Genomic DNA, 23,409 nt, shown 5'->3' with positions numbered 1-23,409 from the left:
ATAAAAGCAGTCTGTGAAACAGGACTTGCAGAAGGAAGAGGAGCCCGGTGTGTGGAAAGCCAAACAAAACTCTCTAGCCCCAGCACTTGCAGCTAGTTCACACTCATCCCAGGTGCCATGGGCTCTGTGTTTTGGCTGCACCACATTGTGCCTTTCAATAGTGCCACTGTGGCACAGGTACCTTTTCTCACCCGGCTTTGCCACCATTTTCTGTGTTTGATCAATACTTCATTATTTCAACATTAAAGGCTTCATCAGTCTGTAGCGGAGTATGGGCTGTGCATTCTTGTGACCTGTCCTGATCTTGTCCTCCTTTACCCAATGTTCAGTCATGGTAAGTTAAGTGGCATTATTGCCTTGCCAGTGCTGGGCTTTGTGTAAGTCTTGCTGGGATTTAACTTCCTTGTATCTAACTCCCAGGGCTACCTGAGGACCTCAGATCGTAAAAAAACACTTCACTTTCCCAAGGCCACCATTAACTAGCAGTGAGTATGTCTAACACATAAGCCATCATTTTCAAAGAGATGGTATCTCTAACTGAGTGTTATAACTACTCTTCAGAAGTTAACAACTTCTTAACAAGCCCTGTAAACATCTACACCAGGAGGCTGCCTAGAGTCTCCATGTCAACAGCACTCAAGTACACCTGCCTTATCAAACCAGGCAGCACACACACAGTAAGGATCTCTGTCAGGCTACCTTTCAGCACCCACTTTATCTGTATACCACAAAACTTATGTCGATGATGTCTTCAGATTCACCAGGAAGTAACGTGATTTGAGATACATAAGAAACTCATATGCAAAATACACTAAATACAGCACTTACATGAAAGCTTAATGGATCAGGGAAGAGTTCAGTCAAGCAGAAACTCAGGCGCGACAAAGTGGCCTTTTTTGACACTAGATAGACTGGTGACATTGTAAACTCCTGTAATTATGTGGATCCTGCTACAACAAAGCAATGCTAGCCACTATTTTGATGCACTTCCTGAAAAGATACGCAGTGACAGCACAGCAGAACTGCCACAATCACTCTCGCTCCAGCTGTATATATGCACAACTCTCTCCTAAATATCTTTTAATACTCACTTTGTAACCTTACTTAAATAGGTCAGCTTCTGAAAAAGGTGTGCATGAGGGGCGGCTGTTTACCACAAATTTCCTAGCAGATTAACCAGAAAAATACTTGTGTACATGCTTGAGTATATTGCTCACAATACTGCACTTTCCAGAAAGCAGGTTTAAGAGTGCTCTTAGCAATTTTATTTCCTTTTACAAAATGCCCATTTTAGTATCAAGCCTCTTCCAGCATGCTACATGGCTTAAGCTAGATGGGATATCTTCCCTTCCACTTAAGAAGAAAAAAATCCTGTAGATCTAATCCTGCCTACAGGCTAGCTTTTTCTTTCCTTTTTTAAAAGCCAACACTTACTACTTAATTCTGAATCTAGTGTTTTGCACAAAAAATTGGATCTTTGTTAAGCTCTCTTCTGCTCTGCATTCCTCTGACCTAAAACTGCAAAGCTGTTTCCCAAGACTTTTATCATGTCATTCTTGTTAAACAGTTATTCTTCCTATTAAACAAGCAATAGAACAAATCCTGACTTCCTCTTTAAGCAGTGGAAAAGCAAAGTTTCTGCCAAAAAAATTTACATAGCCAGGAATGTTAGCTAGTGTACATTAATTGCTTTCAAAGCTAAAGCAGTTTGCACCAGATAGGAATCTCACCCAGGAGCTGAAACTCTCCAAGACATATGCTCTTCGGAGAGAGTGAGCAAGAGATTAACAGCTGTACAAAGAGGAGCAGGGAAAACTGGATTCATACTTAGTCCAAGGATTCCCTGCACACTGAAGCGCAGTGGAGTGGTTAGCCTCTAATATTCTGGTTTCACACTGCATAGCTCTATCCATCCCCCTGGGCGGTGTGGGGCTGTAGGACACAAATCAGCAGTTCAGCTCTGCCATGAAGAACAGGAGCCTTAAGTCTTTCCTGATAGAAAGCAGGCGGCTGTGAAACCAAATGTGCTGCCTGCATCATTCTCTGCCTCTCTAAGACACCACTCACTCAAAACCAAACACTGTCTTCACCCCAAGTATCTGCTTGAGCAGAAATATGACCCATAGGCTTTGCTACTCCCATTGAGATCTCAGCCCAGTTTGTGTACGCTTGCTCTTTTCTGAAGGGCAAAACAAAGAGAATATTTGGCTTTAAAAATGCCTTGGAAAACACAAATGAAAAATTACATTTAAAGTGTACAGCTTTAATTACATCTCTCGAGAGGACGAGACAGCATTTTTGCATCCCAATCTTGTCTTCTCTCTACCCTGGAAATTCACGAGATGACTGGAGGTACAAATGTTCGTATTTGTAGGGGAAAAAATGACCTCCATTACATCCTCAGCAGATCATGTAAATAACAGGATGTAAAGTCTCACAGAATTAGTTTACATTTGAAACATTTTCAAAACATTGTTTTAGCTGGGTATAATAGACCACCATAAGATGTGACACACAGCAAACACAGGGCTGCAATTAAACAGCTGGCAAACAGCCAGGAAGAGATAAAGGCCCAGGCTGTCACTTGCTAGACAATATATATGGCTATTTTGGCAGCCAAACCCAAATGTGATAATTGAGCCATGACACATTAAAAAGGCACACAATTTCCAAGGAAAGAGTTCCTGAGCGCTAAGCAGGGAGCATCCACAGTGTGCTTACAGTAAACCAAGAGTTAGGAGTAATAATGAGATCGGACTGATTACAATTCAGTGGTGTAAAGCCAACCTTGTTTAATGTGCTGTGCCACTCTAAGCAGTTACATACAACCAGATACAAAAATACATGTGTGAAGCCCAAAAAGGCTGTCAGTTTTAGACGCAACGGGAATCTGAGGCACTGTCTTGAATTGTTCCCTGCATGTTTTTTACATTAATAAGGTTTTTATATAGTAGCATTCTTATCTCCAGAAATTACAGTGCACTCGATTTGACTTTCAACACTGGGAAAAGCCCCCATCTATATTATTCAGTTTCAAGATAAAAATATACAGCAACACATGAAGAGTAAATAACCCCTCAGAATCACACTTCTGCTGTAAAGACTGTTTTGTTTAAGATATGAAGCACCTTAACACTTACAGCAATAGCTGTTTGGAAGACAAAGTCCGGGAGCTTTTCTAGTGTTTCACTACATGTTTTATTAAATAACTTAAGGACACAACAAACGAACAAATGTACCAAATGAAGACACGGTTTTAACACAACGGCCAGCAGCTACACAAAGCCTCCTATAAACGCAGGCCACCAAATTAGCATGCTGACACCAGCTGCTTTCCTTCTTGAATAAAGGACTTGAAAGCCTATACATTGTCAGCCCCCAGTCCATTCATTCACTAACCTCCCACAAAGTGCAGGTACTTCATGACCTAAAATTAGGCTTATATAAAAGAGCAGTTAAATTTAGGCTCTGTAGCAGGAAAATCCCTATCAAGAGTTTACTTCCTAATCTTATTCTAAACTTAACCACATAAAAGATGCATTCAAATAAAGAAATTGCATATGTACCATCCCTAACCAAAACTTGCAGTGTACCAACAGAGCTTATAAAAATTACAAGAATCCACTTTTAGGCCCACTAGCATCAGTGATACCAAGAAGTCAGCTGCACAGCTGTTCATAACATCAACACCAATGAACCCGAATCAAATCCAGTAATGACAGCAAAACTTTTGGAAACAATCCCCAGCACTGAGCATCAAAGAAAAAGGGAAAAATACAGAGATATTGAGAAGGGGTTCCTTCCATTTAATCTCACTTCTTAATTCGTATCAATTATCAAAGTGCTCTAAAACATGCTGATTTCCCCAAAGCAAATTCCTTGCCCACCTCAGATTCCAACATCAAGCACACACTTCATTCATAGCTAACAACCAGGGCGAACTGACATTGCCATACTGGACCAAAATGAAGAATCAGCATCAAGACTCGACTTCATACTAAACCCAGTACAACTGTAATAATTACATAATCTACTTTTACAGAATTATCTTTAATGGCTGTGCTAGTAACTTCATTAAGTGTCAGTAAAGGAAATGAAAAAGCTTAAAGATGAGGACAGAACATGAACTTTTGGCTGCTTCCTCAGGAGATGCATCAAATACGTTACTTCTGTCTGAGGAACAGCAGACTCCTGAGGGTAGCTGTTATGCAGCCCTAAGAAGAAAAATGAAATCACGGTATGAATTTTTCTCACCCCCAAATTAGAAGGAGCAAAGGGGGACAATTTCAAGAATAAATTAGTCAATTTTCATCTAAACACTTCATACTACTGCACATATAAGTGGCATATTATAGTAGTGAAATATATTAAAGAAGCCTAGTCTTTGTATTTTTTTGTCCCCAATACTGCAGCAGACACACAGGCACACTATTCCACAGGCTCTGCCAAGTGATGTTTCATGGCAGCTGAAACAGGGCTAATTCACACTCCTTTCAGAAAACCATTTGAACACACACACACACACACACATTTTCCTGGAAAAGGTGGGAAAGGTATGGTGTGCTTTCTCTGACTCAGGGCCACAAAGCAGAAAGGCACTAATTAAGAAGGTAGAAAACAAAGAGGAATGAAGAGAAGTCCCAGTTAATTAACATAGCTCATACACTTGCCCCTTCCCTAACTATCCTATGACACTTCACTAAAGAAAAGAATTTTTTCATGGATTTTTTTATTCGGGCCTGACTGTGAACAGCCAGTTATGAAAAGAGCTCTCAGGGAATTAAATGTCATCCAAAAAGTAAATATTCATATAGATTAAGGGGAAGTATGATTGAAAACTGTTTTAGGACAAGAAACAAACAAACATAAATAAATAGCTTTGCAGCATGAGACTGTTTGAGGACTGTGAATAACACTGTGCCAGACAGAAAAGGAAAGATCTAGTAACACAGATGAAGAGGAATACTACAAGTAGGTAGCTTATGTACACCTACCAGGGAATCAGGGAGTGTTTCTTGTTATGGCTATGTTAACTCCATTCAACCTTTGGCCACTAGTAACCAGCTGCAATTGCAAAAGAAACTTTGTCTGAAAATACAAGGAATTGTAGGTTAAAGCTTTTCATCTTCTGCTGCACAAGTAGTAGCTGTAAAAAGGTGTGTCCCAGTATAATGCAGTGCACTAATCCTCCCCACAAAGCAGAATGCCCTGGAGTAGATAACAACATTCTCTGCAGAGTAAATCCTCTCTTTATTTATACTCTGGCACGGTTTTCTGATGTTTACATTTACTCAACAAGCCAAAAAATTACTCAGACTTATTTTTTCTTTATATTTCACATTTAGAAGAACAACAAAGCTCTGAGCACCTGGACCATAATTAAATCTATAATTCATCCAGCAGCATGAAGACTAATACGCAAATAAATTAACTCTACCTGCCAGAGGAATTAATAATACCAGGAACAACTCACTGAAATACCAAAAATGAGAACATGAAGGTTTTACAGGAAAGCTTGTATCTTTCAAACTTCACTTGGGAAGATATTTTTCCCCAAATTCCTATTCCAGTGGCAATCCAGACTTCAACACTAAAACTTTAGAGGTGAGAAAAAAAAAGCAAGAAACTACTAACTGACAAGACCAAGAGGGACAGTACCCATTAGCACAGTCATTGTGAGTCATGCTACAAGCAAAGCATGGCTACACCACTAGCATGCTGGGCTACCACTGCTCCTCGCTGGAAGAAAGAGGTGCCCTTGGCTGGTGCTGCTGGTTCTGGAGCAGAGCTGGACTGCCCCAAACCCACATTTGCTCCTAACAGAGGTTTCAGCTTCTTGGGATCATGTGTAGCTGGTGGAATTTCAAACACCCAAGGTACTGCAGTTTATACACCTAGCCTAGGACAGAAGAGCACAAAGGTGTGTTCCTCTGTTCTGTTCTGCATACAGACCTGATAAAAGCCAAGGTCCTGGCTGCACCTAGCTTAGAGACTGTAGTGACACACTCCTGCAGTGCCAGGATGACTCATGGTGCTTTGCACTCTGCCAGCTGACTTTGTACCAACCAGAGATGTTGCATACAGAAGGCACAAGCAGATGCAGCACAGCATCTCACGGATGCCACTTCTCAGGCATACTTTGCCAATGACATGCATCTACTGCAAAACTAACCAGAAAATCCCTCCGTTTTGTGATCAGCGACTGACTTCAGAAGAAGATCAACAGAATTACTTTCAGAAATAACATTCAGTGCACTGCATGGCCTGCTCACTGCACAATTCAATGTTGCCTTTCTTTTTGCTTCAGGCTTCAAAAGTCAATCGCTCTTCCACAGTTAACAAGCCTGGAACGCTTCTGGGTATAAATGGATTTGCACTAAGACCTGGGGCAATACAGTCTCTCGTAACTACCTGTTCTTCACACACTTTCAAGAAGTGGACAACCAAAGAAGTATTTCTATTGGTGCAGCAGCATTTTTCAAACAGCACTCATCTTCCTACCTCCCAGAACCAGCTGCTATCACATTGGTGGGCACATCTCATCTTTACTGGAAAGCTGCCCAGCCTGGATGGAGGATTTTAGAAGGGAGGCATCCAGCTTATCTCAGATGTAGGAAGAGGTACATTTGCTGTCCCTCCTGTCTCCTTGCTCCCATGTTTAATAACAAAAGAAGAGTGCAAGCATAGCTGAGTTTGACAATTCAGATAAGCGACTTTATTTGCATTTCCTCTTCAAAGGTCAGAATCTGAATACAGGAGTAAAGAAAAGTTAAACACACCAAATTTGTATTTGCCAGAAAACAGAGAGTTACCAAAATCTCTCCTACAGTTCTGCCTGATTCAAAAGTGGGCCGTAGCCATTTACAGCACAAATATCAAGCACAGCCTGCTCCTCAGCTAACAATACAGAACAGTACACAAGAGCAATTCAGAGATGCAAATGGCCTAAAGAGCATTCAGCAGGATGAGGAGTCATACTCATTCACTGAATGGCACAATCCTGTACTTAAGCTGCTTGCAGAAGGTACTAGTACCCTTCAGAGGGGAAGGAGCTGCCAGCGCACAGCCCTACCACCCTGTTGGGACTCAGGCTATTTTGGCTGGCAGTGCCCTGCCAGGGAGCTCAACAATGCGACATGCTCACAGCCACGTAAACCAAGCAGCCAAGAAATTCAGAAAGCTGCATCCCAAGTTCAAAGATGTATTTTTCCAGTGTAACATACACCTTAACTATTTGCAAGGACAGATTAATTCTGGCTTATGATTTCTAGACTACCAAAGCTTTGTCTGCCTCAGACTACAGAACTCCCCCCTCCATGCTTAGATTGGATAAGGATCCAGGGAATTTGTAATTTTCTAGTAAAAGCACAGTGTGGAGTTAAAATGTCAGCACATACCTGTTCACTAGTGAACACCTAACAGAAGGAGCTAGCAAACACGTTTGACTCATTCCACATCCCTCCCTCCCCAACTCAATCCTTCAGGTGCTTCAACTCCCTCATGAAGCATCAGTCCAGATACGAGCAAACTAGGTACAAAATTAAAGTCATTCCATGCAAAGCAGAAGGTGCTGCTGTGAAGATTTAACAAAAAAATTCACATTTTGACTGGCTTCTCCAGCATTTGAATTAGGCTGGAGAGCAGTGACAGACCTGGCCACGGAGACTGGGATGTGGCTGGTACACAGCACCAATGTGTGCCACAAGGCTTCTCTGCACCCACCACCTGAAATAAAGCACTGAGCCAGAAAACCTCCACAACCCATACACCAGACAGTTTGTTGCAACCAACAATTCCCCTTGGGAAAGGGATAGAAAGAAACTTTAAGGAGAATCTGAAAACACTGGAGAACTGTATTAACAAACCAACAGTAATGTGATTTCTCACTGGTTGTGTCTGAAGAGATAGAAGGCTAAAGATGAAGGTTAGCTAAAGCAGAAGAAACCTTTTCCATCTCTCTAGCCAGCAACCACCTACAGAGAGCGCATGAAGTAGCAAAGCAACCCTTTTAACTGTTAAAAAACCCCAACAAAACCCAAATGGGTTTTTTTCCTCACAGCTTTCTAAGACCTTTTTAAAGAACCTACTACTGAAAACAGCTTTACATATTTGGTAATAGCACTGAAGCTGTAGTAATCTCATGGTTCCACACAAAAAGCTTGAAACTTCTCACAGGTGCTTTTATACCTCCACATCAACTTGCAGAGCCAGCTCCTCCTCTCCACTTCCATTAAAGCATGACAGAGAATAGTAAGGATGACCATCACACAATGCCAGGCCAAATTAAGTTTATTAGACCTTCAACAAAGAGCTATTTCTAACTTTATTTAGACATTGTATGCAAAGCACAGAAAAATCACACAAAAGACAAGTGAAATTCACAGGAAGTAACAGTTCCCAGTTCCTTCTGCCCAAATGAGAAGTACTAAAGTCTAACTCATGGCATATTCTTAGAGAGCTTGTTTTTTGTACAGAAAGAAGATAAATAGGTAACAAAAGATTTATCTGATCACTGCAGCTCACATCCCTATTTACTCCATCCCTGACCCCACCTTCACTAATTTCTAGGAAAGCACACTCAGGGGAACTTTGCCCAGAATGACCTTTATATCTAAGAGAACCACTCAGCCTACAGTGGTTGCTTTAGTACCCACGATCCTAACTGTTAGCTTGCCTTCCAACTGATAAGAAATTACTTTGTTTCTTCTCTTCCTAAGAGAAAAAAATACCCAAGAAGGCTTAACAAAAACCAAAGACTTAAAAAAAAAAACACCTAGTCTGGGGTATTACCATGAAAAATAAACAGTCAACAAAAACACTCGAAAGAAAAATGCTTTCACCATATTTGTTCTCAGATAATGTAGAAAGTACTTGATTTCTGCATCTATTGATCCATTTAAGATTTGGTACTGTATATTATCAAACAAATCACTGCTCTCTTTACTGCTCTGTTTTGGTGATGTCCTTTTTTTAGTAACTGGTTTCTTTTTAAAAAAACTAAGATATGGTGTGTTTGCTCTGGTATAAGTAAGTATACCAGCTGGAATTCCGGCTTCAGACTACCCCAGGAATCCCAGCACTCTGTGGAGGAAGAAGAATATGAAGCTGGGCACTACCTGGCTGCATAAAATTCATATGGGTATCATACAAAATATCTACTCCAGAGAGGCAAACATTTTCACAGCCACAGACTGTGCTTCAAACAGTTTATTATGTGAAGATCACTCTCTCAGATGTGATTACTACTTAATCACACTTGTAGAATTTTAGGCTGTGTAGTATTTCTACCTTTTGCATAAGAAATTTGTTTAATCACTCAGACTATGCTTAATATGCAGTAGGCTGTGCTGAATAACTTATGTTACTTAAATTTGCTTCCATAGGAATACAGTGATTGTTTCAGATTTCATTACAAGTTGACCTTAGTCTCTTAAGACCTCTCTTTTCTTTTGCTTTAAAGGCTAGAAATGAAACCAAATTTTTAATTTCCATCCTTCCCCCCCCCCCAAGATGTTGAAGTCCAAAACTCTAAATACAAAACTGGGCTTTGGCATAATGGGTTTGGTTCACTGGGCCATCAAGGTGTCTGCAAAGGGGGGTGTCACTAAATCTGTGATATCCCATTTTAGCTTCTACCCTTGATACTAATGAAGTAGATACAGATGTGCCATAGGTACCTACAAACAAGTTAGGATATGCACCAATGTACAACGAGAACACAGAGCTCAATGTCAACTAACCACCCCTGCACCACTTCACTTGTCCCGTGGATCCTCCAGTCTGGATGAGATCTGATGCTGAGATACAAGGGGGAAGGACAAAAGCCAGTTAAAGTATGAACATACCCCAGGCAGTGACTGCACAGTAGACAAGTCCTTTGTTTGTCAGAAGAGGTGCCTGTGTGTGGCTGCCCATTGTCTGCTACAATAGCTGCAGCTTCACAGCTAGAATCACCATCAGCTGAACATATCTCCTATTTCATAGCTACTAATCTGCTGCTAACCTTCCTTTAGGGAAAGGAAAACACCAATATTTCTCTTTGATGTTTGTCTTCCATTTGTCCCATAAAATGTGACCTGACCCTCTACTGATTTACTCTGTCTTCAATATTTTGGTGATTTCCATGTCTAGGCTTTAGGGTGAAGTGATAACTCGAGTTAAAACTTAAACTGCCTCACTGCAGCTTCAAGCTCAATGAACTGACCTGGCATTGCTGAGAACCCCTCATAGTATGAGCAGTGGCATGAGTGCTGGACATCACCACCTTTGCTCAAGCTATGCTAATCACGCATCCACAAGTCACGCTGACTTCACACTGAAGATGTACCTGAATGTGCTTACTGATTTCCAGCCCTGCCACTGAAGCTACATGCAGGGTTTCTGGCCAGGGAGGAACTCACCTCAAAGACAATCGTGTTGTGACTCCCTTAGGCTGGCCTTTAGCTTTGCCGTCTGTTCTTTGCCTTCATTGGCTGCATTCCCAGTGCCGGCACCCTTCTGCATGCCTCAGAGAGGAACTACTGAAGTTTATAGCAGCATTAACTCATCAGCTGGAAACCTGCCAGGCTGCTTACATTTTCACTATCATCTTCTGAGGCCTGACTCCAGAAGGTGCTTAGAGATAGGATCCATGGTCAGAGGCAGTATGCTATACAACTCTTTTGTGATGTGCTTGGATCCATTTGGGGTGTTGTGCACAGATGCATGAAGGCTCACGTATCTACTACAAACTGCCTCAATGAAGCAAGAAAAAAATGTCCCTTGCTTTTGTTTCTCTCAGTGTTAGAGGTGCCTGTGGAACAAAAGCAGAGAATCCGAGCACAAAATACATGAAGTATCAAAAACTAAGATCTATAGCACAACCTGTGCTATTAGTTTCTCATAGAGATGATATACCTCTGGAGAATTTATGACATTTGCTAGCTTATTTCTAGTTAGCAAGACGTGACAACTTCGTGCAAGGAAAGTAGGATTGGATCCAAAAGGAAAACAAAGATAACATGGGGAGGAAGGGAATCAGCAGAAAAAAAAAAAAAAAATCATTATTAATTTGCTTTTTTTAATTGATAGCAGCACGAAACCTGTGCACTTCCAGTGACTTTCCCAGTAACTGCTGTTCCTGTTGTTGCCTGTAATCATAGAAACTGTATATTTTCCAGGATGATTATATTACAAAACCGTGATTAAAATAGTTTTAAAATGAGGGGAAAATCACTTCCTGATAAGCTTTCCTTTAATATTGTCATTTAAATCTGGTATCACAGATAGCTTGATCAAACTGGTCCTCAGGAGGTCACTTAGTCCATTTTCTGCTTAATGATAGAAATAACAGTATCTAAGCATCATAAGTATCTACCAGTCATTTGTCTAAACTCTGTTCTTAAAAACCAATGGTGATGCAGATCCACAACCTCCTTATGCATATGCCCTTATAGCTAGGTATTCCTCACATCTAAATTAGGTCTTCGTTATGATAATTTAAGCTGCTCTCCATAAACACCAGGCAAGACACGTAACAATTGCCTGTTCTGCTTTGCAACAACTTTCTTCAATTCTATATCGAAAGATTACTTTCTTTCTTTCCTCTAACCTGTATTGTTTCCTGCTATCCCACATTGCTTTGCAGTGTTCTGCCTAACACTAGATGAGGTACTTCAGCTGGCCTTTTCTCGTGCTGAACAGAACGGGATGGCTTTACATACCACCTCCCCAACATTTCTTTCCCTTTTATTTTTTTTTTTAATGCACCCCCCTATTGTGACTGCTGCTCTATTTATTTCTCTTGCTGCAGCCTTATACTGTATACTCCTGGGAGGCACATGATCCTCAGAGTGCCTACCCCTTTTCCGAAGAACTGCTTCTCATCCAGTCTTCTTTTTCTTCCCATGGATTTGTACAGCTGATTATGCTACTAAAGTGCTGTGCCTTGCAGTTCTCATTATTAAATTACATGCTATTTTTAAGGTAATTTCCTACATTTGCCCATGTCACTTTGCATTCTAGTCCTGTCCTCCAGTGTGCCTACAACCCCTTCCTCCCTGTTGTTACCTGCAAATGCAATATTTATATGCTCTAGTCCAGTGACCATGTCAATAATGAAAACATCAATTACTAATGACTGCAGAATGGTCCTCTACATGCCCTCTATACAAATTCTTCCAACCTGAAAGTGACCCACTGGTAACTACAGATCACTGTGGTGTTTTGAGGCAATCCCTCCCCTCATTTAGTTTCTGAATGTGATGTTTACAACAGTAGTTTCAACACTGTCGACTAAATCTGCATCCGAGTTCCTGACAGATCTGGCCAATCTGTTTTACAGTAAGTGCTATAAAATTAACAACTGCTCCAGCCACAGTTCTGAACTAGATAACAGTATAGTGCACTCTCTGCACAGGGAGAATTAATCCAAATTAATGCAAGCAGGCTAGGACTCGTTTATCACTAGCAGTTACTGGCTCAAAGTAAGGCATCACTTTAAGGTTACAGCATCGTTTCTGGCTAACTTAGTGGTATGCCTGATCCCGATCTAGATGGCAGCTGGATACCCTTGCTCTTGCCTTAGCTGTGAACTCAGAAAACATGCTTAAGATATTTTTCATGATGTCTGCACTACCTGCTTTGAAATGTTCCATATCTGTGCAAATCCTAGTTACACCAGCTCCAGGAAATCTCCACACGTCAGTTTTGTATGAAGTAGTCGACACATTTTAAATAAAGGGTTTAATGTAGTTTAGCTAATTCTCTTACACTTGCGCTTGTTAATCTGAACTAAAACTAGGTGTTCCAACTCTGTAAAAGTAAAGATAAAATCAAAGAGTAGTAACCGATACACACAGACAAATCAGTCTTGAGGGGGAAGCATTCAGTGTGCTAAGACCTTGACACACATACTGTTTATTGCAAACTAAGTATGACAGGCTGGCAGTGGCAAGCCGTGCAGAGTTCAAGTGTAAAAAGAAATACATATATATATATACACATACGGCATATTTTAATCAGTTTTACCACAGAGCCTGAGGGGCCTTTGTGCAGTTGTACAAATGCATATTTGAAAAGCAGATCTGTCCTTAAGTCTAAGGACACACGGCTTTGCAGTTTTCACAGTTTTTTGAACAACATCACTTAAAGAATTGTTTAAGAACCTGGTCCTGCTTGGGCTCTTCTATTGCTTCCAGACAGACACAACGAGGGTCAGTTCTCTACCACCAGTAGCTGAGTGAAAAGTGTATGAACTATTTCTACAACGCTACAGTAGATAGACAGCCATGATTTTTCTTTTTCTTGCTCTTTGACAATAATGCTGAAGAGAACTGGTGTAAGATTTATACAACCTTTTGACTAGCAGAGATATTTAAAAGCATGTCTGACAGCACAGTGAATACTGCTTACACAAGTGCCTAACCTGCAAATCTGCAGGCATGAAAACTTACTCCTGCGAGTAGAGGTGGTGATTTGTGTTGCATAACCCTGTCTTAATTATGCCACTAAGATTACTTGCATGAGAAATTCACTGTGTGTGGGCTGGCTAAAAAAATCTTGGTTTCTAGCTTGCAAGAGGTTGATACTAGCACAGGTAAAACCACAAACAAACAAACCCCCCCAAACTTGAGGCATTTTGAGTTAGTGAATCTGCCATCTAGTCTCAACTGAAAAGAAAGTAATTTAAATATTCTCCCAATTCAAAACATTCAGGAGTTACACAATCTGCCACTGTTGCCTATTTCCTTTGCAATAAAAGCATGTTAAATAACTGCACTCGGGCTCTACTTAACACTTCAATGTTTTACTGAAATGCCTTTCTAAATTTGTTTCATCCCTCCTCCCTAAGCGGCACACTGACTAGTGGCAAATAAGGTAAAAGCCACCCTGCACACATAAAGATGGCACAATCAGGTTGCTACTACAACTGGACAGAAATACAGAAATACCAGACTTTGGATTGCTGTGCTCAATTATACCACTCCTTCCTACTCTGACCTAGACTATACTCTTCTGGTAAGAAAGAGTCAGGGAAGAAACAGAATGGAAGAAAATGCTTAGTAGAAATAATTCTAAACACATCAAGGCTATCACTAGCTAAACTTATCTTTACATCACTGTGAGCCACTGATTCAGCAACTAACAACGAAGGATTTGCTTTAGAAGGAAGCATAGGATGATGTTTGGAGTTGGACAATACTAAAAAGTAGTATTTCAATACTCCCTTAAGAGCTACTTCAAATATGTTCTTACAGCAGTTGAGAACCTTCTTCATTATATTTTTGTAACTGCACACTTCTGTAGAGGGAAGGAAGTGTGAGAAATAATCGTGTGGGTTTCTGTTCTCAGAACCATCCTGCCAGCTTCAGCCTTCTTGTATTGCACCGGGTGGTGAGAAAGTGCTGGGCAGACAACAAAAAGTACAATGTAACTACCAGAAGATACACTATCCAGTGGAGTTTGGGTGAGGGTATTGTAGATTTTGCTCATACAGCTTCAGCAGAGGCACTTTCGCACATACTCCTAACACACGGTCTCTTACATACCTTCATCAACTTCTCCTTCTATAGGGAAATATTTAGCATTCACAGTTGGTGTTTTCACCGCGGAGGTGAAAACAAGCAAAACTGACATCTTTTCTTTTTCTCTCAGTGAGACTCGGTATTTAGCAATATGAAGAGGTTTGCCCAATAAGAAATTAACAGAATAAACACAAAACTGGGGGACTGCCATTGATCTGAAAAGTCAACAGCTTGACTGGGAAAAAAACAGTACATGTGAAGACTCCGGCACATGTTTTTGCTACCGTATAGGGGCCTGGTATTAGACTGCATTCAGAATATTCTTTCTCCCAGTGATTTCAGAAAAGCAACAGAACTAACGCCTGGCTTTGACAAAGGAGAGATGGAAACTTATTACATTTGAGAGACAAAGGAATGGATTGACTTATTCATATCCTGGTGTGCCTGACAAAATGCTTTGTGTGAACAATGCCTACTCTGAAGGGAGGGAGGAAAAAGCCAGCAGAGCTCGTTTGAATCACCTATTTAAACTGCTTAAGCAAACTTGGATGATTTTTTATTATGATTATTATTATTCCCCCCCCCCCACCACCACCAAAGGAGCACTATGGAGTAATCACATGAATCTGCTTCACTTACTGACTGCAGTAGTCACCTCTACGGCAGAACTGGAGCAAACCACAGCTGTGCAGTAACATCTTCAACAGGCACAACTGTTTGCAGAGTAAACATTTGCCTATAACCTTACTGTAGATAGAGTATGTTAACAAAAGGAAGGCTTCCACCAGCTTAGCTGTGGCACCTTCCTCGCTAACATAAGGCTGCATTAGCTCAAATCCAGCGCTACCTGTGCACGTGGAAGAGCCTGCACCACTGGCACAATTGTTCGTTGCTCCTCATTGTTTCAGACAGTTCAACTGAAAGAGCTTAAATTGCTGGTGTGAAGAACACCTTCACAATATTTCTTTAAATACATGCTGCAGTGCTTCCCCACTGATGGGGTAATAACCACAGTGAGACAGTTACAAACATCTGGATTCATGGGTCCATAACTAAACCAGTAATAGCATTCGTCTGCCAGGGTTTTGCAGGCATTTTTCTTTGTGTTAAACTCCAGACTGTGGGGTTGGGCTGGCAACACTCTACAGCATAGAATTAGCCCAAGATGTGGCAGTAATGAAAGGGACAAATGCAGTCCTTAGGAAGCAGAAGAATCCTGTATTAAAACAAACCCCCTACATGTCTTGCTCCCATTGTACTCAGTACACATACTTCAGAGTGTTATTTTAAAATAAGTAATTTTAAAATGAACCATTCATAAATTATCAACCTACTTGTGAGCCTAGGAAATGCTACAAACAGCAAAACCATCAACTGCTTCCTTCTGTAGTACTGCTGAAGGAATCATATTAGTATATATTAGCATACAAGGCCTGAAAATAAACAGTAATCGAGACAGTAACCCTTGTTAAGGAAAATCTTTTCAACAGAGCTATCAGGTCAGGCACTCACTAGCTAGAGGATGAGACAGAGCAGGGAGCCTCTGGGACGATGCAAGCAGCTTTCCCTTGGTAAGAATTCCCATTTCCCAGCAGCTGTGAAGGAGGAAAGCTGTCTCTCTGACCAGTGCTCTAAGGCACGTGTTTCATCTGGCCTTTCTTCTTTTTCTTTTCCTTATTTCTTTTTTTTAATCAGTTGTTTTCTGACGTCTGATCTTTAATTTAACAAACAGAAAAGATTAAAGCAGACTGACAGAACAGATTACAAAGTGCTTAAATTCTCCCACTTGTATGGGAAAGATGCACTATCAGCTCACCTCTTTTTAAACCATATGAATTAAGCTCTGAGTGGATACACTCATTTTGGTGTTTGCTTTTATTTCCTACAAAGTTTATACCAAACTGGATTTGTTGTAAAATGGGTTGTAAACTATAAACTAAGCTGGCATGGGTGTTACTAAATTTACTTAATACTGGCTTGAACTTTAAAAACTTTCCCATGAAGATGAACAATGATTAATTTTGGAATGGAAATGAGGAGTGGTGAGGAAAAGAAGACTGGGAATACATTTTTTTGCTATTGTGGATCAGCAGGGCAGCCAAGAACAGCTAAAGGAAGCTGCTATAAATCACTGTACCCCTGGGAACGGCCTCATTCGTGCCAGCCCTAAAAGCCAGGAAACACAAGGAGCATTGGAGCCGGCTCTGCCCTGCTCCACCTGAGCTGCAGCCTCCACGTTGGGCAGGTCAGAACAGAAGCCTCAGATATAACCTTAACTACGGAACAGTGACCTCTGATCTGAACAGATTTATGCCGTGAATTGAAAATGGTTATTTCAGATATGTCAAACCTATTTAACAGCATCTCTGCAGCCCAGATTTACCACACATTATGTGCAAGATTTCTGCAGCATTTTCCTGAGAATGTGTAACGGTGGGGTTTGGCACACTTCCATACCTTGAAGTATGTGTAAGTGCTTGGCCATGGTTTGAAACTGAGCTGCCTAGGAGCAATAGGGCCAAGACCTTTTTAGCTTTGCTTTACGCTATTAAAAGCACAAAAGAAATTAAATACAGCACACTGCACCAAGTAGCACACTTTGAGTTAAGCCAGCAAAAGCAAGAAAAAACAGGATAAGATACCTGCATCCTCAGTTTACCTATCTGGCCTAGCGCCACAGTGCATGTTGGACAGTAACTGACTCGTTTCAAGCTCTTCTCTTGGACAGAGGAAAACGTGAGGCACAAGCAATACGTAATTTCCTTTCAATATCTTTAGTGGCTTAAGACCAAATCCAATTTTATTGTTTTCGATGTTCTATCTTTGAAATTACATAAAAATCACAGGAATTACTGTATGTTAAAGAGGAGAGCTACCAGCATAAAGTTATTAAGTTTTATACTTGGTACCCCCAAGATGCAGCTTGTATTCACTGCTCACAAACATGACAACATGATGCATGACAACATGATTTTTCTAACAGTTCATTGTCCAGTTAACAGAATCAGAAATCAATCTCAACTGTTGAGACAAGCAAGCAAAAACCTGCTTTTTACACATTTCCACTGTGCCTGTCATTCTGCTACCCCAGTGCCTAAAATAGAAGCTAATGTGCAGCCCAGGTCTGCTCAGCACACCCAGAAATGGGGATTTTTTGGGGCTCTGGTATTTTTATAAGAGAAATGTTATGGCAACACATGTGACTGTAGGAAATGTAAGTGCTGAGGAAACCTACATCTCTTTTGCATGAGAACCACAGTGCAACCAGTCGGTGTCATTTTTAAAATAGCTAAATCAGCCTCAGATCACTCCAACAGAGCAACTCCACATGCAGTTACACCGGCAGGTGAGAACTGGCAGCAGCCATCAGTGTTTAACACGATACGGGAGAGTTCAACAGTATTCAGTATTTGCACTGTATCCTGTTAAACTAACATTTAATGTCTTACATGTGCCATTATCATATTTTAAATATTGGTATTTTTTTATCAGTTATGTAACTGAGTAACCAGAAGGACCATGAACCTCCAAGAGCATCAGTTGGCAGTTGTATTCTTGTGAAGCCTGCAACATGTGGACTGCAAATGATAAGGGTGTGCTCTAGAACTGGAGGAGAAACAAGCCCACAAGAAGAAATCTCTTTGGGAGAACTTATGACACAAGGGGTTTTATTGTTAAAGCACACATGAATGTTTCCAAGTTATGCAGGCTTTTAAATATTTTTTTACAAATTCTTTTTCTTTTACAAGAAATCTAAGACGTAGCGTTCTGCTGCTTGTTGCATGATGAGCAACGAAGAGGTGTCATATGCCTGCTGTGCTACTACACCTTGTAAGAAAGTTTGTTACAACCTTCAACTGCTCTGCACATAACACACAGCTGCATTTACCTCCTGATACCAGAAAGGCTCCTTCTAACAAGTCAGTTCCAATGTAACAGTAATCCTTCAGGCACTGAAACTCTAAGAAACTGCTCATCGTGAGAACCCAGAATTTCTATCACAGAAGCCAACAGCTATTGTAAATACCTTTTATTTTGCAAAAAGTAAAAATGCATTCATCATACAGTTGTTGTTGAGTAAAAGGACTAAATTCCTCTTAAAAAACACTTATGGGAACAGTAGCACTGACTTCCTCACTGGCAAAAAAATAATCTTCTCCCCTACGCTCTGTAGGAGAGAAATGTGAGTAATTTTAGGCACATTAGGGGGTTTTCATCACTCTCAACAGCATCTCTGGGCATCTGGTAGTACCAGTTCACAAGAAAAACTCCCTGCAATACTCTTGTGATAATATGAGAGGAACACGCTTTCCTAGAGAGCTAAATATCAGATGGTAATGAAGAGTTTGAGAGGGGCAGCTTCCCTTTCTAAAAACCGAGCTGCAACTTGCTTTACCCGAAACTGCTATAATCAACCTTTTTAGCAACTATAAGGCAAAGTGTTAGTGTTCTATTTCATTTAAATATTTTCTCTCCTACCATGCCCCCTCTTTGAGGGTCCAACTATAAAGCGCATGACCAATGCAGAACTAGATTCCATTAATTTATTAGAAGTCATTAAAACAGCTATTAAAAACCAAAATACTTCCCACTTCCCCAAGGAGAAAAATCAGCAAATAAACCCAACAGGCATTTGGCTCTATTGAAGAGGTAGAGCCCCTGACCCTGCATGCAAATACATCAGACAGCCACAGGCAATCTACAGCACAGACCTCAGGGTAAGACATCTTTACCACAAATTCAATAAAACACAGCTCTGGTTAGTCCCTGCTTTCACGGACTAGTCAGACACAAGAATAACTCACATCTTACTCAATTCTTGCTGCAAAACCTGCAGTGAACTTTTCCAACTATTCAGAAAGCCAAACTACTCCAACATAAAATCAGAAAGCACTTCCAGCATTTTTTACACATGTACAGGGCTCACTGTTACACAGGAGCTATTAATCTCAAGATACCTTGCAGTCAGAAGTCTTATCGAGATGCATCGAATGAGAACAACAGCTCTACTGCAAATCTGAACACTGGCCGCTTACAGCTAATGAGAACTTTTACGCATCCTTTAAACAAAAGTAAAACGTGCAAAAGATTTAAAGAAATTAGCTAGCTATGCTACCATTTAACTTTCCTACAGATCACGAGCTCCGGTTACCAACACTTTATCTAGCACTCAATCACGCAATCTTCCAAGCTTACAATTTCATTTCTTAAAACCTAACAGAAACACCTCCTAAGTTGAGAACTTCCTTAAAAATAGTCTCTATTAAGAGACTACCACTTTGACCAACAGACATGTAAATTTAAAGGCAATGCTTTAGTTTATCTAACTGCTAAGCAACACACTAAGAGAAAGCGTATAAAAATCACATACGGTTCTTTACTGTTGCTTCAGAACGAAGTGATAACTCTATAAACTCAAAAAGCCAGCTCAAACTACATGCAGACATTAAGTTGAAAGCTTCAGGGTATTCTGAAGTTCATATAAATTAATGTTTCACAAAGGCAGTGACAAGCTATGAAAAACAAACTGAATACATTTTGCTGTGTACATCAATCACTAACCATTACACCTCCAACATGCAGATAAAATAGCAAACTTCAGTATCGAAGGTTCCCTATGCTTGTTCCATCTGCTGCACACAATTTTTTGTCTAACAGTCACTGGCCATGAACACTAAGTTTCCCATTTGTTAGCCTGAGCACATTAATCTCCTACCATCGTGCACAATTTAAGAAGCCGTTACATACCTGCAGTTAGGAGGAGGATCAAGGGTTATTTCAGCTAGCTCCTTCTGGATTCTGTTGGTGAAATGAGAACAGACACAAAGCATTTGAGATAGTCTATAGAATAAATCAGGGAATTACACTGCCCTCTACCACCATGCAGTTAAATGCAAGATTGGCTTTGCCTTCAGTAATGCTAACATGGCTGCTTCCTCTTTGTTCTCAGAGGCATAACCCAAATCCCACAGCTGAGAAACTTTGCAGCTTTTTTCCTGCTCCACGCTGTGTGTAAACAGAATGCTTCCAACTGAGCTGGGTAGGAATCTCCCACAAGTATCCAGAAAAGTAACTCTTATTCTCATCCGAGCACTTTTTGCCAGGGAGATTTTCTTTTCAAGCTAATATGCAAATGAGGCGAGGGGGGGAGCTGCACAGGCAGATTTGACAATGACTTTAAACCAGCGCTACAGACCTGTAACTGCGGCTCAGGACGTGAACCACGCTGGCACCAGGCACACACTTTTCACACTATTTTACCTACTACTCCGCAGTGTGTTTAAATCAGGGGATTTCCAGATCTGCCAGCTGTCTCTGTTAGTGGAATCATCTCTCTGGATCAACTTTGCTGCTCTCCACACCTTCTGCTGCCTTTCTTTCCCCAACCTTATACAGTAGCTGTATTTACATGATTAAAAGTGAAATAATAACTTGACATAATCTGCTCTTAGCTTTACTTTACCAAAACCACTCCCAAGCTGTTAATCCAGAAGAGGAATATGGAAAACTTTTTGTCAATTTGACAGTTTATTCAGGTACGTAAGAGGTGTTATTTCAAAAGGCACATGGTAAATTCCTCTAGAAAATCAAGTAAGACTTCTCTTCAGCAAAGGAGCTAGATGAGCAAGACCACGAATTCTGTGTGAATAGCAAGTGTTAAAATACAAGCTAACGTAACTGCTTTGCACGCCCTTGGCCCTACTACCGGTAAATTCAGTCAGACTACCAAACTATTTGAGATACAGAATTAGACTTGCAATAATTCAGTGAAAAAAAGGCAAGAGGGGAAAACTCAATCTGGAAATCCCGCATCTCATGCTTTTCAAAGAAGAAAAGTACTAACAAACTCCAAAGCCTACATAGCAGTTCTGTCTTTAGCCAGTCCTATTTCAAAGGGTTTCTTTAACAATCCCAAAAGTCATCAAAGCCACCCAGCCATATTCTGCAGCAATTTTAACACATTTCAAAAACTATTTACTGAATTTTAGTCCAATAAATAATTACTAAAGTGTTTCTAAAAGTTTGAACCACAGTCTTCACATGAAACAAGCAAAACTTCAAGCTACCACGGCCACTCTACAGCTTTTCTTGCTATCAGATATTTGTGGATGTTTGTAAAGGAAAGCAACTCCAGGGAAAGGACTGCAAAGTTATCTTTCATCTCAAAGACCACTGGAATCAAGGGGTTTAAAGTCTGCCTATTTCAAACGGCTGAACTTACTTACAGAAAACTATCAGAGTGTGTGTCTTGAGAGCTGGACTGCCAGTGACATTATACGCAAATAAAAATGCAACATATACATTTAAACAAGGTTTCTGAATATTTTTATATTTAAAGGTAGAGGCTACCTGTAGGACGCCATAGTCTGAATGTACAGATCCTAAGGGAGAAAACTTGCCAAAGTTTCTCCTGAAAGAACTGCAGAACAAACTTCAAGGCGTGGAAGGCTCTCCCGTGCACTGACATGAAAAGCCAGTCATGCAGCCCACAGGAGCCACTGGGGTTTTGTGACTTCTTTAATTAAAGAGCATTGCTTGTCATCAGTCTACAGACCATAATAAAATACACCAGGAGGACTCCACCCAACACCAATCTAACTGAAAAAGATAGCCAAAGCTGACGCTCTTTCCCGCATTTTTGCCAGTACAAGACACACTCAGGTGCCTCCCCAGCCAGCCTGTAAGTTACCAAGTTCTCAAACAACTCCTCCAAAGATGTATGACAAATCCATGTAATTTTACTACCCCAGTAAGACTTGGATTAATGAAGATACCACCTGGCAGGCTCCTGTACTAAAAGAAGTTGGTACTTTGCTCTGTCCCACACAGCTTTACAAGAAGAACCCCTTCACCCTGAGAAGTGCAACGCAAGTGCCGCCTCTCAAAATACCACATAAAAAGTCCTACAGATTGTTGTACAGAGCGTCCCCTTTACCTTTTAGCACTAGTAGACAGCTTAGCAGTAGTTTTGCTGGACAGTTTGGTGTTCTTCTTCTGCTGGGTGGCAGATGGCTTTCGTTCTTCTTGCTCCTCCGGTTCAGGTGCCGGTGGATCCCTTTGATCTGCATCTGAACTACCGCTGCTGGTACTGGGACTTTCATCGTCTGACCTCTGCCTATCACTGGACATCGTGGGGAGCTTTTTGCAGGAGGAGAAGCAAAGAGGCAGAGTTAATACAACGGGCAGGACTCCCTCTCGCCATTCCCCAAGTTCGAGAGAACACCTGAATTGGTGACAACTCCGTTTGACTAGAGAAATACACTTCTTTGTCTCATCCCCGGGGGCTGCAGTTTGACAGCTACCAAGCGATATTTACACTTCTGAAAATACTGATATTTCCAATTTTTAGGCCCACTCGCATTTTTTTCATACTTTAAACAATATGCCAATTGTCGACTTTGTTCTAAGGCACGAGACAGATTTAGCAGGGTACTTAGGCAGTGCACATTAATAACTTATGACACATGGTAAATAACAGACCTCGCTGAAAATGTCTTTTAAAAAGTCACTAATACCCTGTAAATATTTACACTGGAGCAGAGCATTTTATTGGGTCCAAACGCCAGATCCCCCTCCTCTCTCCCCCTCTCCCCGAGAAAATATATTGCCAGCAACACTTGGGTTGATTTCAGATGGAAATGTACACTTGCTCTGGGCATTTAAAGGGCTGGGCTGCGGAGGGGAGAGCACACACGACTCGGGGTTTTCGCTGTTGTTGTTGGGTTGATTGCTTTTTTTAAGAGAAAAACCCCAAGCTGCATTCAGAGCAATCCGGGCAGCAGCAGCCCCGGTTATTTACATGGCCAGCAGCGAGAACTGCATTTGGCCACCGCCGAGCTGCCGGAGGGGGAAGAAGCATAATTCAAACTGCACCTTCTACACAGCTCTCCCCGCCGCCGCTCCC

General features: G+C 41.0%; 1 protein-coding gene across 2 annotated transcripts in view; it reads right to left on the bottom strand.

Annotated features, from left to right (window-relative positions):
- UBE2E3 (ubiquitin conjugating enzyme E2 E3) overlaps positions 1 to 23,409 on the bottom strand; it is a 56,450-nt gene that overhangs the window by 32,486 nt on the left and 555 nt on the right. For both annotated transcript variants that reach the window (XR_013957214.1, XM_080621264.1), the window contains exons 2-3: positions 22,441 to 22,643; positions 20,253 to 20,303 (exon numbers count right to left, since the gene is read on the bottom strand). Coding sequence is in view for 1 of the 2 variants with exons in the window: in XM_080621264.1 (XP_080477390.1) it covers positions 20,253 to 20,303; positions 22,441 to 22,634 (245 nt within the window). In the remaining variant the exon portion in view is untranslated. The remainder of the gene's footprint in view (positions 1 to 20,252; positions 20,304 to 22,440; positions 22,644 to 23,409) is intronic.

Source organism: Psittacula echo (genome assembly GCF_963264785.1).
Source record: "Psittacula echo genome assembly, chromosome: 6".
NCBI classification, from domain to species: domain Eukaryota; kingdom Metazoa; phylum Chordata; class Aves; order Psittaciformes; family Psittacidae; genus Psittacula; species Psittacula echo.
Note: the sequence above shows the minus strand (reverse complement) of the source record. Positions and strands in the feature narration are given on the sequence as shown.